Source organism: Pelodiscus sinensis, chromosome 15 (genome assembly GCF_049634645.1).
Source record: "Pelodiscus sinensis isolate JC-2024 chromosome 15, ASM4963464v1, whole genome shotgun sequence".
Taxonomy (NCBI): domain Eukaryota; kingdom Metazoa; phylum Chordata; order Testudines; family Trionychidae; genus Pelodiscus; species Pelodiscus sinensis.
In genome coordinates this window covers 31,929,908-31,949,755 of record NC_134725.1, presented here as the reverse complement: position 1 = coordinate 31,949,755, position 19,848 = coordinate 31,929,908, and the positions used below count along the sequence as shown (strand labels likewise).

At 42.3% G+C, this 19,848-nt stretch overlaps 1 protein-coding gene across 3 annotated transcripts; it reads left to right on the top strand.

Moving 5' to 3' along the window:
• The first annotated feature begins 1,987 nt into the window (after positions 1-1,987).
• OGFOD2 (2-oxoglutarate and iron dependent oxygenase domain containing 2) lies at positions 1,988-15,635 on the top strand. Of its 3 annotated transcripts, none has more exons than XM_075898579.1 (8): positions 2,103-2,241; positions 4,572-4,618; positions 5,602-5,658; positions 7,194-7,304; positions 7,545-7,644; positions 8,619-8,743; positions 11,814-12,071; positions 13,424-15,635. In XM_075898579.1, exons 4-8 carry the CDS (start codon positions 7,239-7,241, stop codon positions 13,697-13,699), a joined length of 825 nt encoding a protein of 274 aa, XP_075754694.1. In that variant the 5' UTR covers positions 2,103-2,241; positions 4,572-4,618; positions 5,602-5,658; positions 7,194-7,238; the 3' UTR covers positions 13,700-15,635. The 3 variants fall into 3 exon arrangements, with proteins under 3 accessions (XP_075754693.1, XP_075754694.1, XP_075754695.1); XM_075898580.1 differs by lacking the exon at positions 4,572-4,618 and adding an exon at positions 2,582-2,699 and having other exon boundaries at positions 2,110-2,241; XM_075898578.1 differs by lacking the exon at positions 4,572-4,618 and having other exon boundaries at positions 1,988-2,241.
• The last annotated feature ends 4,213 nt before the right edge of the window (positions 15,636-19,848 follow it).

Genomic DNA, 19,848 nt, shown 5'->3' with positions numbered 1-19,848 from the left:
TCTTGCCAAATTAAAACGAGTGTTGAGATAAAAGTTACTCAGGTCCACTTGCCTGATCCAATTCCTATTTAAATCAATGGAAAGAATCCCACTGACTTAAATTGTCTTTGGATCAGGCCCTACAATTAGGGCACTGCCTCACACTTACCTTCCATTTCAAACTTAGTGGCGTATCTCCGAAGGCTCCTCTTCTGCAGTGCGGTGAGGTGCCTGGGGTATCTACCTTTGGCTAGATATTTGTACACCTGCTTGTACCTTTCTAAGGACTCTGCCCTGGTTTCAGCCTGGATCTCCTCCATTCCTGAGATGTCTGTCTGGGTGCCACATTCCACCTCAGTCAGACCTGCCATTCCTATAGAAAACACCAAATGGATTAATTACAGCATCTAGGCTCTCCAGGGCTATGTATACACTGGAGGGTTCTTGGGCAAGAACTCACAGAGCATCCACATGGCCTGCCCGCTCTTGCGCAACAAGATTTAGAGTAAAGCACGAGAAAACAGGGCCTCTTGCACAAGAGCTACGCACTTTTCTAACAGTTGTAAGCTCTCTTGCACAAGAAGGCAGTGTGGACACAGCAGGGGGTTCTTGCGCAAGAAAGCCTTATGGCTAAAATGGCCATCAGAGCTTTCTTCCACAAGAAAGCATCCACACTGCCATGGATGCTCTTGCACAAAAGCACATGGCAGTGTGGATGTGTTTGAAACACACTGATACCTTACTATACTGTGTATCTGTCACCATCACCCTTTACTGGATAGAGCATCAGCACTACTCAAGTGTGATCATGCTCTTTCAGCATCCACACCTATTGGGGCATTGTTGGCTCTAAGTACTAATGCCATTTGTTTTATGCATGTGCTGTGGGTGGACAGTTCTCCCCACATCGCCTTCTAATAGAGTTTTGATTCTATCATATCTGTTATGATTAGAGATATTATAGGTAAATAACCACTATTTTATACTGGTTCATTAAAATTCAACCATATAAAGTGAGTAAACTTGATCAATGTAAACAGCATTGGCTTTTCATCAGCAAGTTGCAAAGTTCTTTCCAAAGGATGTCAGGACTATTAACCACATTTTTATAGATGGGAAACTGAGATACAGGAGCACCCTCCCCCCCATTATTCCTGAACAGGTGATGTGGATTTTTAAATATGTAAAAAACATAAAGGTGCGCATCTATACTTGTAGCAGAAGAAACATTGACATTTATTCAGTTTCTTCTAAATTAATTAAAAAATTGGTCATTACAATCATCGACAGAGCATCAGCACCGGATGATCCAGCCATGTCAATGATGCCTCCCTCAAAGAAAGATCCCAAATGCTTTATAACGCATGCATGGAGGTTACCCACGAGAACTAAAATGCTCCTGTCTGTCCCAGTGTGCCACTAAGGCTCAGTGTAGCATAGGAGGGATTCTAGAGAGCCCAATGCAAGTGGAGAAAGAAGAGAAGTAAAACAGGACAGGAGAAAAGAAACGAGGGAAAAGGAAAGGAACGGACAGTAAGGCTGTGTCCAGACTCAGGGTTTTTTTTTCGAAAAAAGTAGCCTTTTTTTGAAAAAACTTCACCTGCGTCCAGACTCAAGCCGCGTTCTTTCGAAATTAAATTGAAAGAACGCAGCTTTTCTTTCGATGGCGGTAAACCTCATTTCACGAGGAAGAACCCCTTCTTTCGAAAGTTCCTCTTTCGAAAGAAGGCGTTCTTCAATGTAAATAGGGCTTCTTCGAAAGAGAGCATCCACACTCACTGGATGCTTTCTTTCGAAAAAGCAAGCCGCTTTTTCGAAAGTTCAACGTGCAGTCTAGACGCTCTCTTTCGAAAGAGGCTTGTAGTCTAGACATAACCTAAATGGGGGAGTGAAGAGGAAAGAAGAGAAACAGGCAAAAAAAAAAGTTCCCTCGATGTTCTTTCCTCTTCCCCCGAGTAATTTGTTGACGCTCCCTTGTACACCGGAAGCAGGGCCTGGTAGGAACCATTTGATTATCGGACCCGATGCCCCTACAGCCCTAACCTAGCGCTGATCTCAGGCCGAGGTGCCGCCCCTTCCTTTTACAGTCCGGGTGGAAACATGTCTACGGGGGCTGGCTCCCAGGCCCAAGGAGATTCCGCCAGGCCGGCCCGCGCCTTCTTGGCTTGCGCCTGCTTCCACACGGACAACCTGTTCCTGCAGCGCTACGGCCTGCACGTCAGCTACCGGGACGAGCCGCAACTCCGCAGGGACTACGGGCTGGTAACCGCCCCGGCTCCCACGGGGGGTGGGGGGGGGGTAAGGAGGAGATGGGGGTCCCCCTCCCCCGGCACCCACAGGGGCAAGGGAGGATTCGCTCCCCCCAGGCACTCCCGGGGGTAGAGGGGAGATGCAGGGGGCGCCTAGCTGGGGAAAGCAGATGGGGGACCCCCTGCAAGCACGAACAGATGGTGTTTACGTTGCACTGTTAGATCCCAGGTGCTGTACTGCGTAGTCAGCCTTCCCCCTGCCCCAGATTCAGCTACACGTGGGGCCGGATCTTCCTTACAGCTGCAGCCAAAATAGGTTTTTAATAAGCACTTACTGCACCCTTGCATCCCAGAGGATTCCAAAATGTGTCACAAGGTGAACATTGGCCTCTTGCCTGCCACTGACCTGTACGCCAACTCTGGGGCAGGAGGTAGTAGCTATTTAACAGAACATTCTTCATCAAGAAGTGGGTAAGTGGAAAAGCAACATCCATTAACATTGCACTGCCAGAGGATTGCAAAATTGGGAAGGTTTTATCCCTAATTTAAAGATAGAAGAAACTGAGGTCCACATTATGGAGTTTAACAAATATCACAAATTTGTGACAGAGCTGGAAGTAGAAACTTGATCTCTTAACTTACAGTTCTGTAGACAACACTGATTTTCTTTCAAATGTATATTTAGAACATATACACAGTAAAAGAAAAGGCACCTACAAGTCTAATCACTTCCTGGAGTCTTTCCATTAAAGTTCTGTTGTTAATGCTGTTCCTGGAAAACACAAACCAGGACTTGAATTATGTGCTAGAGCAGGGCTACTCAACTCTGGAAACTCCAGGGGCCATAATGATACTCACAGCACATGCTGAGGGCCACAACTTAAGTTATATAGCCAGCCAGCCCCCAGTTGCGAATGGTTGACTTACAACTGTTCACAGTTTTGACCAAAGCTGTTGTAAATGGTGGACTCTGAGTTACGAACGTGATCCACGCTTACGAACAGCGTGGTCACATGTAATTCTATAGGGTACAACTTACGAACAAACCAAGTTACGACCAATTGCTTGGTCCATAACCAGTTCGTAAGTCGGGAAGAGGCTGTATATGCAAATATATACAAATAGCTTCTTTCACACTGATGGGCATGACTACAAAGAGTAAGGCAAGACTACACGACACACAGGCCCCATTTAAGTCAGTTCTGCTAATATTAATAAAATGCAATATGTACCCCATTTCCACCCATATGACAGCACTTTTAATGTGCAACAACAGTCCAGAAATTTAACTACTAAAACACATATCAACAGAAGACCATTATATTGACTCCTTTTTTGTCTTGGTTCCCACCTGGGGGCCGCGTGTTGGGCCCCATATAAATCCAAACTGCACCACGGGCTGCAAACAAACAGGCTGTGGGCTGCACACGGCCGGCCCATGGGTTGAGTAGCCCTGTGCTAGAAAAAGCTGTAGTGTTCAGGGCCTTTACTATAAAAATATTATACTTTTCCTTGGGGAAGCAGCCATCCCTTTTGCCCTATGCAAAGTATTGCCATAATATATTATAGATGATCTATGAACTCTATGTTTGATATTCAGGCTTTCTATAAAGTTAGGATCATATTAGAAGAAAAAGAAATGACCAAAGAATCTCTAAAGCAAGACCTTCAACTGGGAAACTGACCTCAAGGGCAATCTTGGTTAATTTTCAGGCTTCCACCTCCATCAGTACCTATTTCTACAGCCATTAAAAGCAGAAATGCATAATTCACACTATAAACAGAAACATAGTAAAATGTCTTTTAATGAGCTTTCTTCTAGGAACATATTAAATGACGAGTCTTGCCAGTATCTGGGATTTTGCCCCAAATTGGCAAGTCTCAGCACAGATGAGGTGAGACTCAACTGTAGTTCATATCGTGAGCTCAGAAAGCTTGCAGGTAATTTGACAGCCTTCTAAGATAACACTGCAGAAGATATGCGGGAGGCTTCCCTGCTGTGGGGGAAAAGACTCCAGCAGCAGGACAATATATTGCTAAAATTAGCCATGTAGATAGGAAGACATGGCTCGGGTGAGTAGAGAGCTAATGTATCTTCTAGCCTGAGAATCCTGGAGGGCCTCCTGAGTACTCTAACAACAGGTAGTATTACCATGCAATAGAACGGAATAAAGGACTTCATGGTTATGTCCTGTACCACAAAGGGCTGGTTGTAGAATAAATATATAGGGATCAAGGAAAAAGCAACCCAGAATAAAGATCTGGGGAGAAAACCCCCAAACTCCTGGCTCATAAACTGTTGTATGTTGTAATTCTGGTTCTAAAGAAAACTCTTGTTTGCAGTGTCAGAGCTCGAGACCATGTCTTAAGGAGATAGACTGCAGTGTCAGGTACTCTAACTAGATTTACAAGGCATAATTCGATTAGAGCTAGACACTTATTTTTTTAATTAAAGTTAAGATTTTCACACAATTCCAAGAGCTGGGACTTGAAGAAAGACAGCAAATACCATGAGAATCAGTAAAATTATGAGAGATGATGTCATAATCAGGAGTGCTGACCAGCATCTGGTGACTAAACTCTGTACCTAGCAAGGTATATTGAGGTCAGCCAATAACAATGCAGATAGGAATTTCAAACTGGAAAAGAGGGGTTTTTCCTTTCTCTTCTGTGTTTGAGAATCAGAGCAGTTTCTTCAAAGTACAGAGGAAGAGATGGGAGACACCTCTCTCTCCAAGAACAGACTTCTTACAATGTGTAAGTAGGGAAAGGTTTAGCTAGTCTGTCAGGATTTATTGTTTTCCTCATTTGGGGATGTGGAAATAATGTCTGAGCTTGTTACGTGTGTTTTTTTCTTTTGTAACTAAGGCTTTTAGCCCATGGGCTTTCCCTGAGTATCTATATCAATTGGTGGCTCTTTCCATCTACCCAATTCACTGTATTTGCAGCTGTAGTTTTGTTTTGATAATAAAGGATTGTTGTCTTTTCTAATTAACTGGGATTGGTTGATTTTTGTGTCTTTAGGACTCAGCGCCTAGTTACAAGGGTTGAGTCCATTGTTGTCTGTGAATCCCCTCTATTTTTCCCAACTCCAAGCAAAACAAAGGTTGGAGCAGGGGGGAATCTCTTCCCTGGTTTTCTTGGAATTACTTGGGTGGTGGCAGTGGATTCCCCAAAATGTGGGTATTAGGATTTTGGGAGGGAGGGGGAATTTTTGTATAAGAGCCTATAAAGGCGGGGTTTTGGAGTGCTCTGCATTCGTCATGCCAGAGTGGAGAACAGCCTTGACAGGTGGCAACACTAGTTATGGCAGGATGATGAACACTATACAAATCCATGATGCTTATCAACAGTTAATCTCTCTCAATTACAGGTGTTAGGTGACCATGGCTGCAGAACTGATGAAGACTTTAAAGTGGTTCTGAAAGAGGTATACATAATTTCACCAATAAGTGTCCAGTCAGCTCCATACAGACTACCTGTTTTCATATATATCACTCATCTCAATTAATTACAATTTCCTAAACACAAGTTGTGGAGTCTGCTTGATTAAGTTGGAGTAGAGATCTATTACAGAAAACATTATTCAGAACTCAATCTTTATTTACAGAAACTTTCATAATGCTCAATGCTTCAGCAACTAGGGATATAGTTTATATGAACAGTGAAGAAGAGAGGTCAAACAATTTGCTGAAAGTCAGAGGAAGGCAATGTTTGTATAGAATTGAAACACTCAGTTCTGGTTTCCCTCCTGTGCCCCAACACTCTCTCACACTTGGACATCAATGATGTGCTGAATTGACATAAAATTTAAAAACTCCCTACTGATGCCTGAGTACTATGTTGGATATTCTGATGAGCTCTTTTGTTGACAAAGGCCTGAAGTTAACACCAACATTTATTCCATGACAGGGGACCCAACACTCTCTCTTTTTTTCTAATTTTCCCCCATTTTCCTTTTTTGGAAAATATATGTTTCAAAAGATAGTACCATTTCACCCCAAAGGCTCCTGCAGCACTGTGAAAACTGAGCACAGGTATCACTCACATGCCACTGAAATGCAGCCATTTCTAGGGTGGGAAAGTCTGCAAAATAGATTAATATTTATTGCACCATTTTACCTGTTTGGCCATAGAGAAACCAAGAATCTCTTAGTATCAATGCCCATCAATTTCAGGGCAAGATTGAAAAGAAAATGTCAAGGAAAAAACAGGATTAGAAATGCATTCACACTGAAGTTATTCTGAAATATGCGGGGTTTACAATATCCAGTTTCTGCCTTTAGCAGATATTGTTAAAAGCAGGAGCTCTCTACAGGGCATTTTAAAGAGAGGATTCCAAGTGCTAAATAGGCCCGAAGAAAGATATTTGAAAAGAAGTTACTCCTCTCTCTGGTAAGTACCTGGCTTTTTAGGCCCAGGATGATGGAGTAGACCAGACATAATGTCCACACCTTCCAGATTATTTTTCTACTTCCTACTTTCATGAGGGTATCTTAAAATTAGGCTCCAGGGCAGTTAATTACATTGGAAGAGCTGCCTGAATTTACTATTACTATGGTTGCTTCCATTGTTGTGACAGCATAGTACATTACAACAGCACTTGTTAATGACCCTCATCTCTTTGCAACTGAAGTCCTTTACTTTGGACAAAACTCATTTTGCCAGAACATACTCAAGTGTGAAAATTCTGGCTTGTCTAAAGATAGGGAACTAAAACTGTATCTAAGCCCCTAATAGGGAGCCTGCTTTTCCAAGATGCTGAAAGTTTGCAGCCTCAGTTAACATCAGTGAACCTCCTTTAGGTATTGTTTCTACTGTTACCCATGCCCTTTTAATGACTCATTGAAGGCATAGAACTCCAGAAGGTGCATATGAGCAAAAATTATCATTTTGAATCATGAATTAAACTTTTATTATTACTGCCAGCTTTTAATTTCTTAAGATTGTGCCACTTATTCCTAGATTCAGGAAGAAGTGCAAAGAAGAAAACAATTAGCTCATCAGTCCATGGCAAGAAAAGCCATAATTTCACAATGTTACAAACCAAAGCATCCAGAAGTATATGTTCTGCAGGTAAAGTACATGCTGCTTTGAGTCTGTAATAGTGCAGATAACAAGATTGTACATTTCTTTGTGATTTAAATATTTTTGCATGTTTATATGTAAACCAGCTGTGGTCCCTAGACTCAACTTACATTTTTACTGCTGCTTGCAGTGTAGCTCTTTGAAAATCCCTGTTCTGCATGGTCAGAGATGAAGTAATTGTTCATTAGTTTTATTGTTTTTTCTTTTTTTCTCCCCACCTAATACAAGGATTCATTTCTGGCACCAGAGTTTTTAGAGACAGTGAAGTACTGCACATCACAAGATGCTGATCTCCAAGGCCTCTTGCGATGCATTGATTCTATATCAGGTAAAATTAAAGGACCTCTCACTACTGTAGTTAGAGTCACGTTCTGATACACACAAGTTGTTTCAGGGGTGAATTATTTTTTCCAAACCAGTTCTTTAATATTGTAATTTTGAAAAATGTCAGAAGACAATTAGGAAGCTTTCTTCTGTATGATCAAAATTCTTGAGAGAAGCAGCATAGTCTATTTGTTAGAAACAGGCAAAATCTTGGCCCCTTAAAGTTAGTGGCACAAGTCCCATTGGCTAGTATTTCACCTCTGGGATCTGTTTTGTTTTGCCACTGACTCAGTATTTGACCTTCAGCAAGTCTGTGCAAGGGACACTGTATTGTTGGATTATTTTAAATGGGCTATTTCCCAAAATTACCATTAAGTAGATCCCCCTTTAAATTACATCTTGAATATATATTTTTTAAAGTTCAGTGTTTTTTTTCTGTTTCCTTGTTAACGTTTGTGGAGTATTTCCAATTTATGAGAAGCGGATAGAATATACAGGAGAAGAAACTAGAGTATAAGTGACTTTTTCAAGCTGTCAGTGTCCCAGTTCCCTCATTTTTAATACTCATCCACTTTTTATGCAGATCTTTAAGGCAGAATGCTGTAAGTGAGATGTATTGTATTCCTAAGAGAAAAGGTCTAATTGACTGGCATCAAGAGTCCTTAGGAGTGATGTCCCACCTCCCACAAAATGCAATGCCTCAAATAATTCTGCTTCACACCCCCTGGTCACCTTGTCTCTCAAATAGTTTTAGCTATTGGACTGGGAAATCTGGGAACACAGGCTTTCAGTTTCCAGCATAACCATTAACTGCCCCAGAGTCCATCTGCTCTGTAGCAATGACTGTTTAACCACCAAAACATGCAATTAGTCTTATGGAGGCAATGTTCTCTATGATACTGCTGGGGAATCAAGTTATTGTTAAGGATAGTCTCTATTGTTACTTTACTTAATAAGAGACACCTTTTTCTTGGTCAGATAAGAGGATATATCGACTTCCAGTGTTCAGCAAGGAATTCTGCCGACTCTTCATCGAAGAGCTGGAGAACTTTGAGCAATCTGAAATGCCCAAAGGCAGGCCAAACACAATGAATAACTACGGGGTAGGACAAAGCTTTGTATGGCTAACCTTGTATGTGCTATTACAGCCTTTAGAGTGAGTGACCCATATCAGATGTGCATGCTTCAAGGTCCATTCCCCTCTAAGATTTGGGTGAATCCATAACAGACTCAGTGCAACCTCAAATGCAGAGACACTCGTAAATAAAAGAACACTGGGCTGAGGGAGTTAGTTTACTTACACTTCTTAATTAATACATGTGTGGGTGGGTGGGTGGAAGAAGGCTGCAGGGAAGAGGATAGGATGTGGAATCTGCTTTAGTGGAATCTTGTATTTCATATATAAAATAAAAATAAACCAATTACTGGAAAGTTCAATGGTAAAATGTTAGTATCCTGTATTTAAACAACACTCAGGAAAGTAGCACAGGCTATACTAGTTAGCTAAGATGGCTACTTTACAGAGATATATCCCAGGGATCTATTTATCCTAGTGATAGTGAACGGCAATGACTGCTGCTTAATTGTGGCAGCATTAGTATACGTGGGGACACACTTGATATTGCCAAGGGGTTAATTGGTGTTTAACCAGGTGTCAGTGTGGTAGATGTAATTCTGCTTTGAATACAGAAGCTGCCAAATAAAGTTTTATAAAAGAAAGATTAAATACTGTACATAATATTTAATGCAATACTGTATTCTGTTCCAATCTATTTTTAATAAGTATTTTCATTTGATGTAGGAGATTAGTTATCAGGGTTGAATTAAGACCTTTAGAGGCCCTAAGCGCTGAAAAGATTATGGTGCCCTTGCATATGTAATTCAAAATAAAAACAATACTATACCGTAAAATAAAATTTTATTTTTCAAAATGACACAAAACTTACATGTATGTTGAAATTAAAATAGCTTCTTTCTAGATTTTCTGATTGCAAAATTCTGGATAAGTTCATCAAAGCTGACTCGACGAAGCATGTCCGCTTCCATACACAATAGGGAAAGTGCCAATCTAGACGCTCTGTTCCGAAAATGTTTTTAATGGAAAACTTTTCCGTTAAAAGCATTTCTGGAAAATCATGCCAATGTAGACGCAGCCTTGCTGTTTTTCTAAAGGCCTGGAGTCAATTGTTTATGTAGGAATCTCAGCTTTCATTTTAAAAAAGTTCTCTACTTCTGGGCCTTACAGCTAAGGAGGAAAGCTTTAAAACATGAACCCTAAATACTCAAGAAACAAAACGCCAATAAAAATCCAAATGTTTTATTTTTAAATAATCTTATGATTTGTAGACCATTCTCATAACTTTGTGTAGGCGTTCCTTCTGATTTTTGGGTTGGCAATACTGCTCTTTGGTGAATTTAGAGTGGTCTCTCCCTTCAGTTTCCCTTTCCACCCTCCTTTTTTGTCACAGGGCATCAGAGAATCATAGAGACAATGGAGAGTAGGGTGAGTCCATGACTATGGTTAATGACTGGTCAGGGTGACTAACTATTATCAGCTAGTGGTCTGAATAAGCTATCTACTGCCATCTGATAATCAACTGTAGGAAAAGGCTTCAGGAGCAGACCTTATTTATATAGACAACCTACTTTGCCACAGAGATCAGTAGACACACTTGCTGTGTCAAGGTGATCAATTTTGGCTCTTTTGGGTTGAAATTCACTTAAGACTTGGAGCTGGGAGAATGAAATGTTCTTATCCATATTGTATGATTAAAAGGTTAAAGACCTGAACTTAATATGACCTGGCTTAGGGTCTACCATAACTTGAACACTAAGCAAAGGATAGTGAGTCACATCTAACTGAAAGTCACAGAAGATGGAAACAGGTTTTATTTCTGGTGGTGTAGAGTCTATTTGGGAGTCCTCAATTATATCTGACATTTTACATCCCGTGTTTAAAGGCAGAGCTGACTAGAATCAATTGAGAGTCCTTGTCTCGTCTCAGTGATTGCTTGAGCAAAAATCATTGATAAAATCTTGTGTAGACTGACCTTGGACTCAACATGCAGGCAGTGTGTTGAAGGGCAGTGCAAAGGAGGCTGGTGAGGTACCATATTACCTAGTGAAATCATTGGTGCTCTGGAATTTGACCAGAGAACTGTCACTTTCTTAACAAAGACTCCATTCTTGCCATTTAAAAAGTAAATCAATGAAACAGAAAACTGCAGCACTCTCTAGTAACTTTTTAAAAATCGAGCTTTAAACTTTATTGAAAAAATTGGATAGTTTGCAATTGAAAATATTTGACCTACACTTAAGGCAACTGATTTAATTTTGTGTAAAATTTTGCGTAATAAAGGATCAACTACATTTTGATCAAATCTACTTCTGATGTGATATATGTGTGTGGTTGTGGTTTGTGTGGGTGCGTGGTTTTTTGTTTTTTTGTTTTGCTCTGCTCAACCAATAATTCTGGGTGGGTGGGTGGGTGGGGGCCGCCAAAGTGGTTCAAATTGGGCCCTGCACTTCCTAAAGCCAGCCCTGCATGAGGCCTTCTGTTCCTAGCCTTTTCCTCTCCAAGAACTACAAGTCCCAGTTTCTCTTGTCTTGCTCCATAGGTGCAGCAAATTTCTGGAGTCTGTTGCTGCTGCTTTGAGATACAATTCCCTCCTCTAGAACGTCATCTCAAAACAAAGTGCTTGTACACTGACCACCCCATTGCAAGCATGGCCTCTCAGTTGTTGCTGTGGCTGTGGAAGAACTTCAGACACCTGGGACTTCATACTTCAAGAACTACATTTTATATATTAATTTAGTGCTTTTAACGGGTTGGGTTTTATAGCCTGAAACTGGAGTTCTGTTTAGCCTCAAAAGACAGGGCTCCTCTTTATAACCAACAAGGATAGCATGACTTAGCAGTAAAAACTGGCTTTGTATCTGGTGCCACCCTGCTGGTTTTGATCCTACTGATGCGCTGCAGGACATCATTGTTCATTCTGAACTCATTGTCCCTATTATAGTGTGCGTCTTTGCTTCCTAGTTTTGTATTCAGGTAAGCAGCAAGGCTGGAAGAGAAGGAGACTACCAGGAGGCTCATTAGTGTATGTGATGAAATAGCAGAGGTGACCATCTTGTTTTTTGCTGATCGTTCCTTGTACATTCTCTTTGATGCAGGTTCTGTTAAATGAGCTTGGATTGTATGAAGCTTTCATTACACCTTTGCGTGAAAAGTATCTGCAGCCCATAGCATCCCTGCTTTACCCTGACTGTGGGGGAGAGTCCTTGGATAGCCACAAAGCATTTGTGGTCAAGTACTCACTACATGAAGATCTGGATTTGAGCTCTCACTATGATAATGCAGAAGTCACATTGAATGTATCCCTAGGAAAAGAATTTACTGAGGGCAACTTGTATTTTGGAGACCTCAGGCAGGTACTGAGAATTTGTCTCTAACTTAGCCCTGAATCCCATTCCTCACAAAATTCCTGTCAGAGGTGCAGCATCAGGCCCTTAACTTTGTTTCAGGAACTTGGAGTAACTGAGTTAAATGTGACACCAAGTAGCCTTATGCTTAAAATAGAGGGTTAACTCTCACAGATCAAACCTGGCCATTTTCATTGATAGGTTCATAACATCAAATAAACCAAATTAGAATAAGCTAGGTAGTGGGAATGGTGCTTGTAAGGAGTTGAATTTTTAAAAAAAGATCATATAAAAGGTCGATTGACTAAAATTAATTGTCTGCTTCTGATGGAGTCAGGACTACCTTCACCAATTTTCTGTGTACTGAAATCTTTACTGTAGTGAATTAATCATAAAATATTCAAATAGACCACATAGATAACTCATGTCAAAGGAGGGAGTTAAATGCTCTACCTTCTTCCATAATTAAAATGATCAGAAGAACTCATTTTGGAGGAGTGGTGAAAATGCTTTGAAGACTCAAGCTGTTTCAGTCTTTCACTTGAGAGAACTAAAGCCCCAGACACTTGGGCTACGTCTAGACTGGCATGATTGTTCACAAATGCTTTTAACAGAAAAGTTTTCCATTAAAAGCATTTTTGGAACAGAGCGTCTAGATTGGCAGGACGCTTTTGCGCAAAAGCACTTTTTGTGGAAAAGCGTCCGTGCCAATCTAGACGCACTTTTGCGCAAAAGAGCCCCGATCGCCATTTTCGCGATCGGGGTTTTTTTGCGCAAAACAAATCTGAGCTGTCTACACTGGCCCTTTTGGGCAAAAGCTTTTGCGCAAAAGGACTTTTTCCCAAACGGGAGCAGCATAGTATTTGCGCAAGAACACTGACAATCTTACATGAGATCGTCAGTGTTCTTGCGGAAATTCAAGCGGCCAGTGTAGACAGCTGGCAAGTTTTTCCGCAAAAGCAGCTGCTTTTGCAGAAAAACTTGCCAGTCTAGACACAGCCTTGTAGTTACTAGACTTTCCAATGTACTTTTAGGAAGAGAGGGATAATAACTCCCATGTCCTGGCTAAATTGCTATTTGCATTGTTACAGTCTACCTCTCTGTGCTGCCTCTCTGTAGATTGAGCTGGGAACTGTTTGCTATCTGACCTTAACTAGCCAAACAGTTTAACAGCTGCAACATCTCATCCCAGAAGTGTCTGCCTTTCAGTTGCATGTGAAGTAATCCCTATATATCATTTGTTAGTAAAACAGTTTGGGGTGAGAGGCACTACAATCAGGCTATTACAACTGCTTTAGAAAAAGTCAATAACAAGAGATAGTTTATGTAATGTAGTATCTGTCTTATTATCTGTCTTCAAGGCCCCAACTCCAGTGCCAAAGTACGTGGAGATTGAACATGTGGTATCCCAAGGCTTGCTACACCGAGGAGGGCAGATTCATGGGGCACTGCCTGTCACCTCTGGGGAGCGCTGGAACCTCATTATATGGATGAGATCATCTGCTGTCCGCAACCAGCTTTGTCCTATGTGCAATAAGAAGCCTGAATTAGTGGAGGCTGAGGAATTTGGAGATGGGTTTACAAGAAGTACTGAAGGTGACATGCCCCAGACTGTGGATTTATGCTATTTAATATAGCTGGTAAGGAGAGAACTTTCCAGTGTGAGCTGGGGAAAATTGAGCTTGAAGCCCCAAGACAGCAGGAACAAGCACAGAATAATTTTAACAGAAGCACTTGTCAGGTCAGCAAATGGCTTCCTGGAAGGCAACTCAAAAACTCTTTTTTGGGGAAAGGAAACCAATTTTTTGAGCAGCAGTCCCTGTTTGGGGCCTATTAGAGGAGCTGGTGGGGATTTTTTATAAGCATATTTTGAAAATGTAAAATGACTGAAGGCTTTGATTTATGCCATGAACTGCAGAGTTCATCTGTGTACAATCACAAGTTTAGAAAACAGCCAAAAAACCCCAGCTTAGATCTTACCAAGGCAGTTGCTCTGTTGGTATAAAGATAGAATATTATTGTATAATTCTTCCTTTTCAGTCAGCATCCATTCGCCATTACTCCTGCCCCTCAACTGGATGGAATATCAAACTCCACTAGGGAAGAGTCTGTTGCTTCCCAGTGGATGGTATGCAAGGCCTGCTCAGAATGTGACAATGTTGTTTTACCCAGGAGGAAACAAGCAATAGTACTGTCATCTCTAAAAGTCAGGGTGAATATATGATCCTATCAACTGAATATAAGGTTAGACCTAATTAAGTATTTGAGATCAAACTGCTTCCAAAGGCTGCATCTTACAGGACAAACATAAGCCCTATTACTCTACAAGTGAGTGTTTAATTTATTGCCTTACATTATAACCCCAGAATGAAGGTACTAAAATAATTTCTAAAGACATTGTGGATTCCACATGAACAAGCAGAAATCAGCTGTAGAGTGAAAGATCTGGGGGTTTTGCAATTTATGACAACAGATCTCTGGTATAAGGAGAAAGCATGCAGAAGTATAATAAACACTTGTAATCCTCTTCCATTCTGTACAATAATATCTAGGTAAGGGTGGCATACAGACTAAAATATCTCCAAAGGACATTCTGGTCCTTATATGACCAATGCAAAGGTTTGAATTCTTTAATTTGGCACAAAGATCCCACTTCAATGAGTATATTAGAGAAAAATTAGATAGCCACAGGCAGGGTCTGTCTCATTGCCTGATAACTGGTGATATTAATTCAAAGCTTCAAGCAAGAGACACCAAAAAAAAAAAAAAAAAAAAAAGCTAGAAAACTGATATTCAAGAAGCCAAAATATCCTTTTGATTTCGTTGCCTCACATGACTCCCAAAAAACTAGATGTGTATTAGGAATGTTACCTACCAGTTAACCGAATAGCTGACTAACTGCATGAATTCTTAGGAGTTAGTTGACTATTCTATAGTCCCTGGGGATGGGGTCTGATTGCACTGGCTGCCGGCCCTACCCCACTCCCAAGGAGCCCCTTTCCACACTGCACTGCTGTCTCTCTATCAGAAGCAACAGTGTGGGGTGCCAAGTGGGAGCCTGTCTGTGAGGGGAGCCAGTTTAAAACCAGCTCCCCTATGCAGACTAGGGATGTAATAGTGTAGTTCAAGCATGTAAAACTCAAAGCCTATTGACTGCTGCACAAACAAAAACTGATAGCTTTCAGGGCCACCTAGGGTTCCCAGGTGGTTTGTTGATCAAAAAACAAAACAAAACACATTTTAGGTACCAATACCAGGCACATGGCTTTTAGGTATATTTTATAATATTACAATAATTTGATGCATACAATTATTTGCTCCCATTACATAATTTTTAAATTAATTTTACATAATTTTTAATTTAAATATAAATGTAAGGTACTTTTAAATTTTGTATATGATACATAACTTATTTTGTTGAAATAAAAACAAATATAGACCATGGTTAATCAAGTAGAACAGGCTTCTGTGAAAATTTCCAATACTTTGTAAGTTTGAGATTTTGCATAAAGATATTATTCATGCAATTGCAAAAAATGACATTTATTGATATAAAATTAATATACATTCTGTGATTTTATTTGGGAATAAATAAAAAACCAAAATATTAACAAAATAACCCATTCCACTCCCCTAGAGCCAGGCACTCCCATACCCTCATTGTAACCCAATCCCTCTCCACTTCCCCAGAGCCAGGCCCCCCCAACCTAATGTCTCCCTCCTCACCCAGAGCAAGCCCCCCATACCTAATGCCTCCCCCTTCCCCCAGAGCCAGGCTCTCCAAAGCCCATCCCCCGCTTCCTACCTTCCCCAATACCTGGGTCCCAGAGTCAACGTTGCCACATGAGGTGCTGGCATGGTGTGAGCACAGCGGCCAGCTGTGAGCGCTTGCTGTAGCACAGAGTGCCCTGCCAGCCATGAGCATGTGCACAGAGTGACCCGGCCAGCTGTGAGCAACTGCTGGAGAGCCCAGCACAGAGCACACAGCTGGCTGTGAGTGTGTGTGCAGAGCAGCCCAGCCAGCCATGAGCATTTGCTGCAGTGCAGAGTGGCCCGGCCGGCTGTGAGCAGGCACTCGGCCACTTGCTCCGAGTGGCCAGTGGGCCACATTTTATTCTTTTATAAAAATGTTCTGGTGGGCCGCAAAAAATGTCCATCGACCCTCCAAATGCTAGTTTGACATGCCTGGTGTAGTTGATTAACCAATCTTGTTGGTTAATGCTATAGAGCAGTGGTCACCAACCAGTAGATCGGGATCTACTGGTAGATCTTGGAGCCTTTGACAGGTGATTCTGACAGGTTTGGCTGGGAGGCTGTAAAGTGCTGGCACTTTATCTGCCCATCTGAGCACTGCTGTGCAGCTCCTGCCCTCTGCCTTGGAGCTGCCCTTCCCAGGAGCCTCCTGCTTACTGTGTAAGGCACAGGAAGAAGAGGAGGGGCTGCTGTCAGGGTGCCCCTGCTCCCACCCTGTACTCCATCTTCACAGAGCTGGGGGAGACGGAGGGATGGAGAGACGTTTGCTGGCTGCTTTTGGGAGTGGTGCAGGGCCAGAATAATGGTGCCTTAATCCCCTGCACCACTACCTAGAAGCCACCTGTGCCCAGCTGGAGCCCGCATTCCAAACGCGGACCCAGATCTGAACCCTCCTGAACTCCAAACCCCTGCCCAACCCTGAGTCCCCTCCTGCACCTTAACTCTCTGCCCCAGGCTCAGCTCAGAACCCCTCAGAACTCCAAGTCCTCTAGCCCAAGATCAGAGTCGGCATTCCCCTCCTCCACACCCTAACCCTCTACCCTCAGCCTGATAAAAGTGAGGGAGGAGGGGAGTGAGCAGGGGCAGGGCTTCGGAGAAAGGATGGGAAGGAGGCAGGGCAAGGGTGTTTGTGTTTGAGATAGATCCAGGATTGCACTTAAATTCAAAAAGTGATCTCATGCTTAAAAAGGTTGGAGACCTCTTCTATAGAGTATGCACATTACCCCCTGCCCCAACCAGTAAATGTTTTAGCAGGCTGAGCCCAGCTCAGTTCTGACTTCTGCCAGGTCCAGGACCTACCCTCGCTGCAGCTCTACATTTAAAGTATATTAGGAGTCAGCCCCCGGACAGGGGCTGCTGTCACCCTGAGCTCTGCCTCTGTAGCAGAGGCAGCCGTGCAGGGAGAGAGGTAGTCAGTCCGTGAGGGAGGCTAGTTTTTAAACTGGCCCCCAAGCTGCTGCCTCCCAATACAGAGGCAGCAGCACAGAGTAGCATGGGGTTCCTTGGGAGTGGGGCTGGAGCGCACTGGCTGTAACACCACATCCAGAGAATATAGAATAGTCAAGTAATTGATAAGAATGAGGTAAATTGACTATTTAATTAAGTGATATTTAACATTTCTAGGGCAGACCAGCTGCTTGCTGCCTCACGCTGCTGCCTCTGTTACAGAGGCAACAGCGTGGAGTGGCAGCAGTTCCTGTCCATGGGGGGGGGAGGGGTCTGAGTTCCCTGTGGAAAGAGGTTACTAGGGTGCAAGGGAGAGGGAAGGCTGCCCCAAAACAGCCTCTGTCTACAACAGGCCAGGCTGGCTGCAGACTGGGGCTGTTGCCACAAAACAGTGTCTGTCCCGGGTCTATCAGCACTATGTCCTCAGCACTATCAGGCAACAGTGGAGTGGGGGCGGGAGCCTGCTGTGAAGCAGCCTTTGCCCACAGCAAGCCTGGGCTCAAGGCGGCAGAGGCTGTTTTGCCGCAACCTCCTCTGCCCCCTCCACTGTTGCCTCTGATAGAGGCAGCAGCATGGGGCGGGGAGGCAGCTCTGTGTAGCTAGTGCTGGGGGGGAAACCAGCCTTTAAGCCCGCTCCTCCCAGCACCAGCTCTTGCTTTCTGCCCTCCTCCTTGCTGCCTCTGTATCAGAGGCAGCAAGGGAGGGTGGGGGAGAAATGCAAGTAGTCAACTAGATGTAATCAACTAGTTGACTATTTGTTCAAATCCCTATTAGATTCCCTGAACTGATTTTACTGGAGGCTTTTTAGGTTGTTCACTTTAGTTCTAGTAATTACTTGGTATGCAAATGAGAGTTTATAATTAACAATGTGTCAAAAGGCAGAAGCTGAACCTTACCACTGTCGTTTATGATGAGTGTTCATTTCAAGCATTCCCAGAAGATCCTGGAGAGTTTGGGACTTGACATTTCATTAGTGTACAGCGCTGATTAGTTTGCATTTGAAAAACTCTGTCAAATTGCATTTTTAAAGTTAAAATGGCTATATTATCTTGTATATAAAACCCTGGAGTCAGTGCCAAAGGATTTTGCTTCTGCTGTTTTCCATAACAACAGAACCAATCACAGAATCTTAATTTCTTCTGTAGGAAATATTTGTTCCACATTTGCATTTAAATTACACTAAGAAAATTAAGTTAATGAAAGAAAAATGTTCCTGTCAGTATGGCTGCTGCTGTTTGAATTCTGGCACAGTGAATTCAGATTGTAAATGGGTGACTACATAGAAAATGCTCTGGGATATACAAGAATAATCTCCGTTTGCAGTCTAGTCTTTAAAGCAGGAGTGTGGGAGTCTAAGGCACTCATTGAGTCATCATGGGTACTGCAACTCTGAGCTTGTTTCCCCTTATGTAAAATTGGGATAATGTTCTTATCTAACAAGTATTCACAGCTAAATTCATTAATGCTTGTGAAGCATTTGAATGTTCTTGGGGGAATCAAAAGAAATCAAATTATTTGCTGAGCTTTTAGCTTTGGACTGTTCATGTCTTTGAGGTAGAATGGCAGAAAGCAAAATACTGTACATGACCCTCTAGGAGAAAAGGCAGTAGGCTTTGTATGTCAAGGGTGGCTGTAACAATAGAAGAAGTGATCTCTACCTGCACATCATCTGTGGATGCTTCCTTTACTGGCTTGACCAACAACCCACCTGAACTTAATTTAAATTCTGAATAGGACAGGGAAAGCCAACCTCTTCAAGACAGCAAGAGAGGATCATGGAAGATTTTCTTTGTCTTTTGCTCCACCACCTCTCTTCTTCAGTAAGAATTTTGTCTGCAACAGGCATACAAGGCAAACTTGCCCAACTGAGATGACAGGAATACCTTGGTTAGCAGATAGAACCCAGGGCATATATTCTGCTCTGCTTCTGAAAGTTAAGGAGGAAAGGAATGCAGACAGGGACAAATATATGCATTACTCATATGGCAAATATATCCTAAATTTAACGAATTAGAGTAATTAAGCAAATGGGCATTGTATACTGTTATTCATCTACAGAAAGTGGAGGAGGGAAAGTGGCAATGCCATTCATTTCTGCTTTTGCCGAGTGTTCTAAAACAAATTTCAGTCATCCATAGTCGGTAACTTTGAGTTCCTGGAAAAGCCCAGAAGGGTTTTGTACCCCCTCAACCCAGAAAAGCCCCTGGTATAACAGCCAAAGAAGCTGCATGAGACCGAGATTGGAACTGTTAAGCAGAAATCATAGAATACTAGAACTAGAAGGGAACGTCAGAGGTCAAGTCCAGCTTCCTGAACTCATGGCAGGACCAAGCACCATCTAGAAAATCAGTGAAATATCTGCCTAACCTGCTCCTAAAGATCTCCAATGACTCCCCAGCAATGTATTCCAGTGCTTAACTGCTCTGACAGTTAGAAAGTTCCTCCTATGTCACTGACATCAGGAAATCCAACTCCTCCATTGATTATGGTCAACTTGCTAGTTGTGCTACAGTAGAATCTCAGAGTTACAAATACCAGAGTAATGAACTAACCAGTCAGCCACACATACTGTATTTGGAATGGAAAT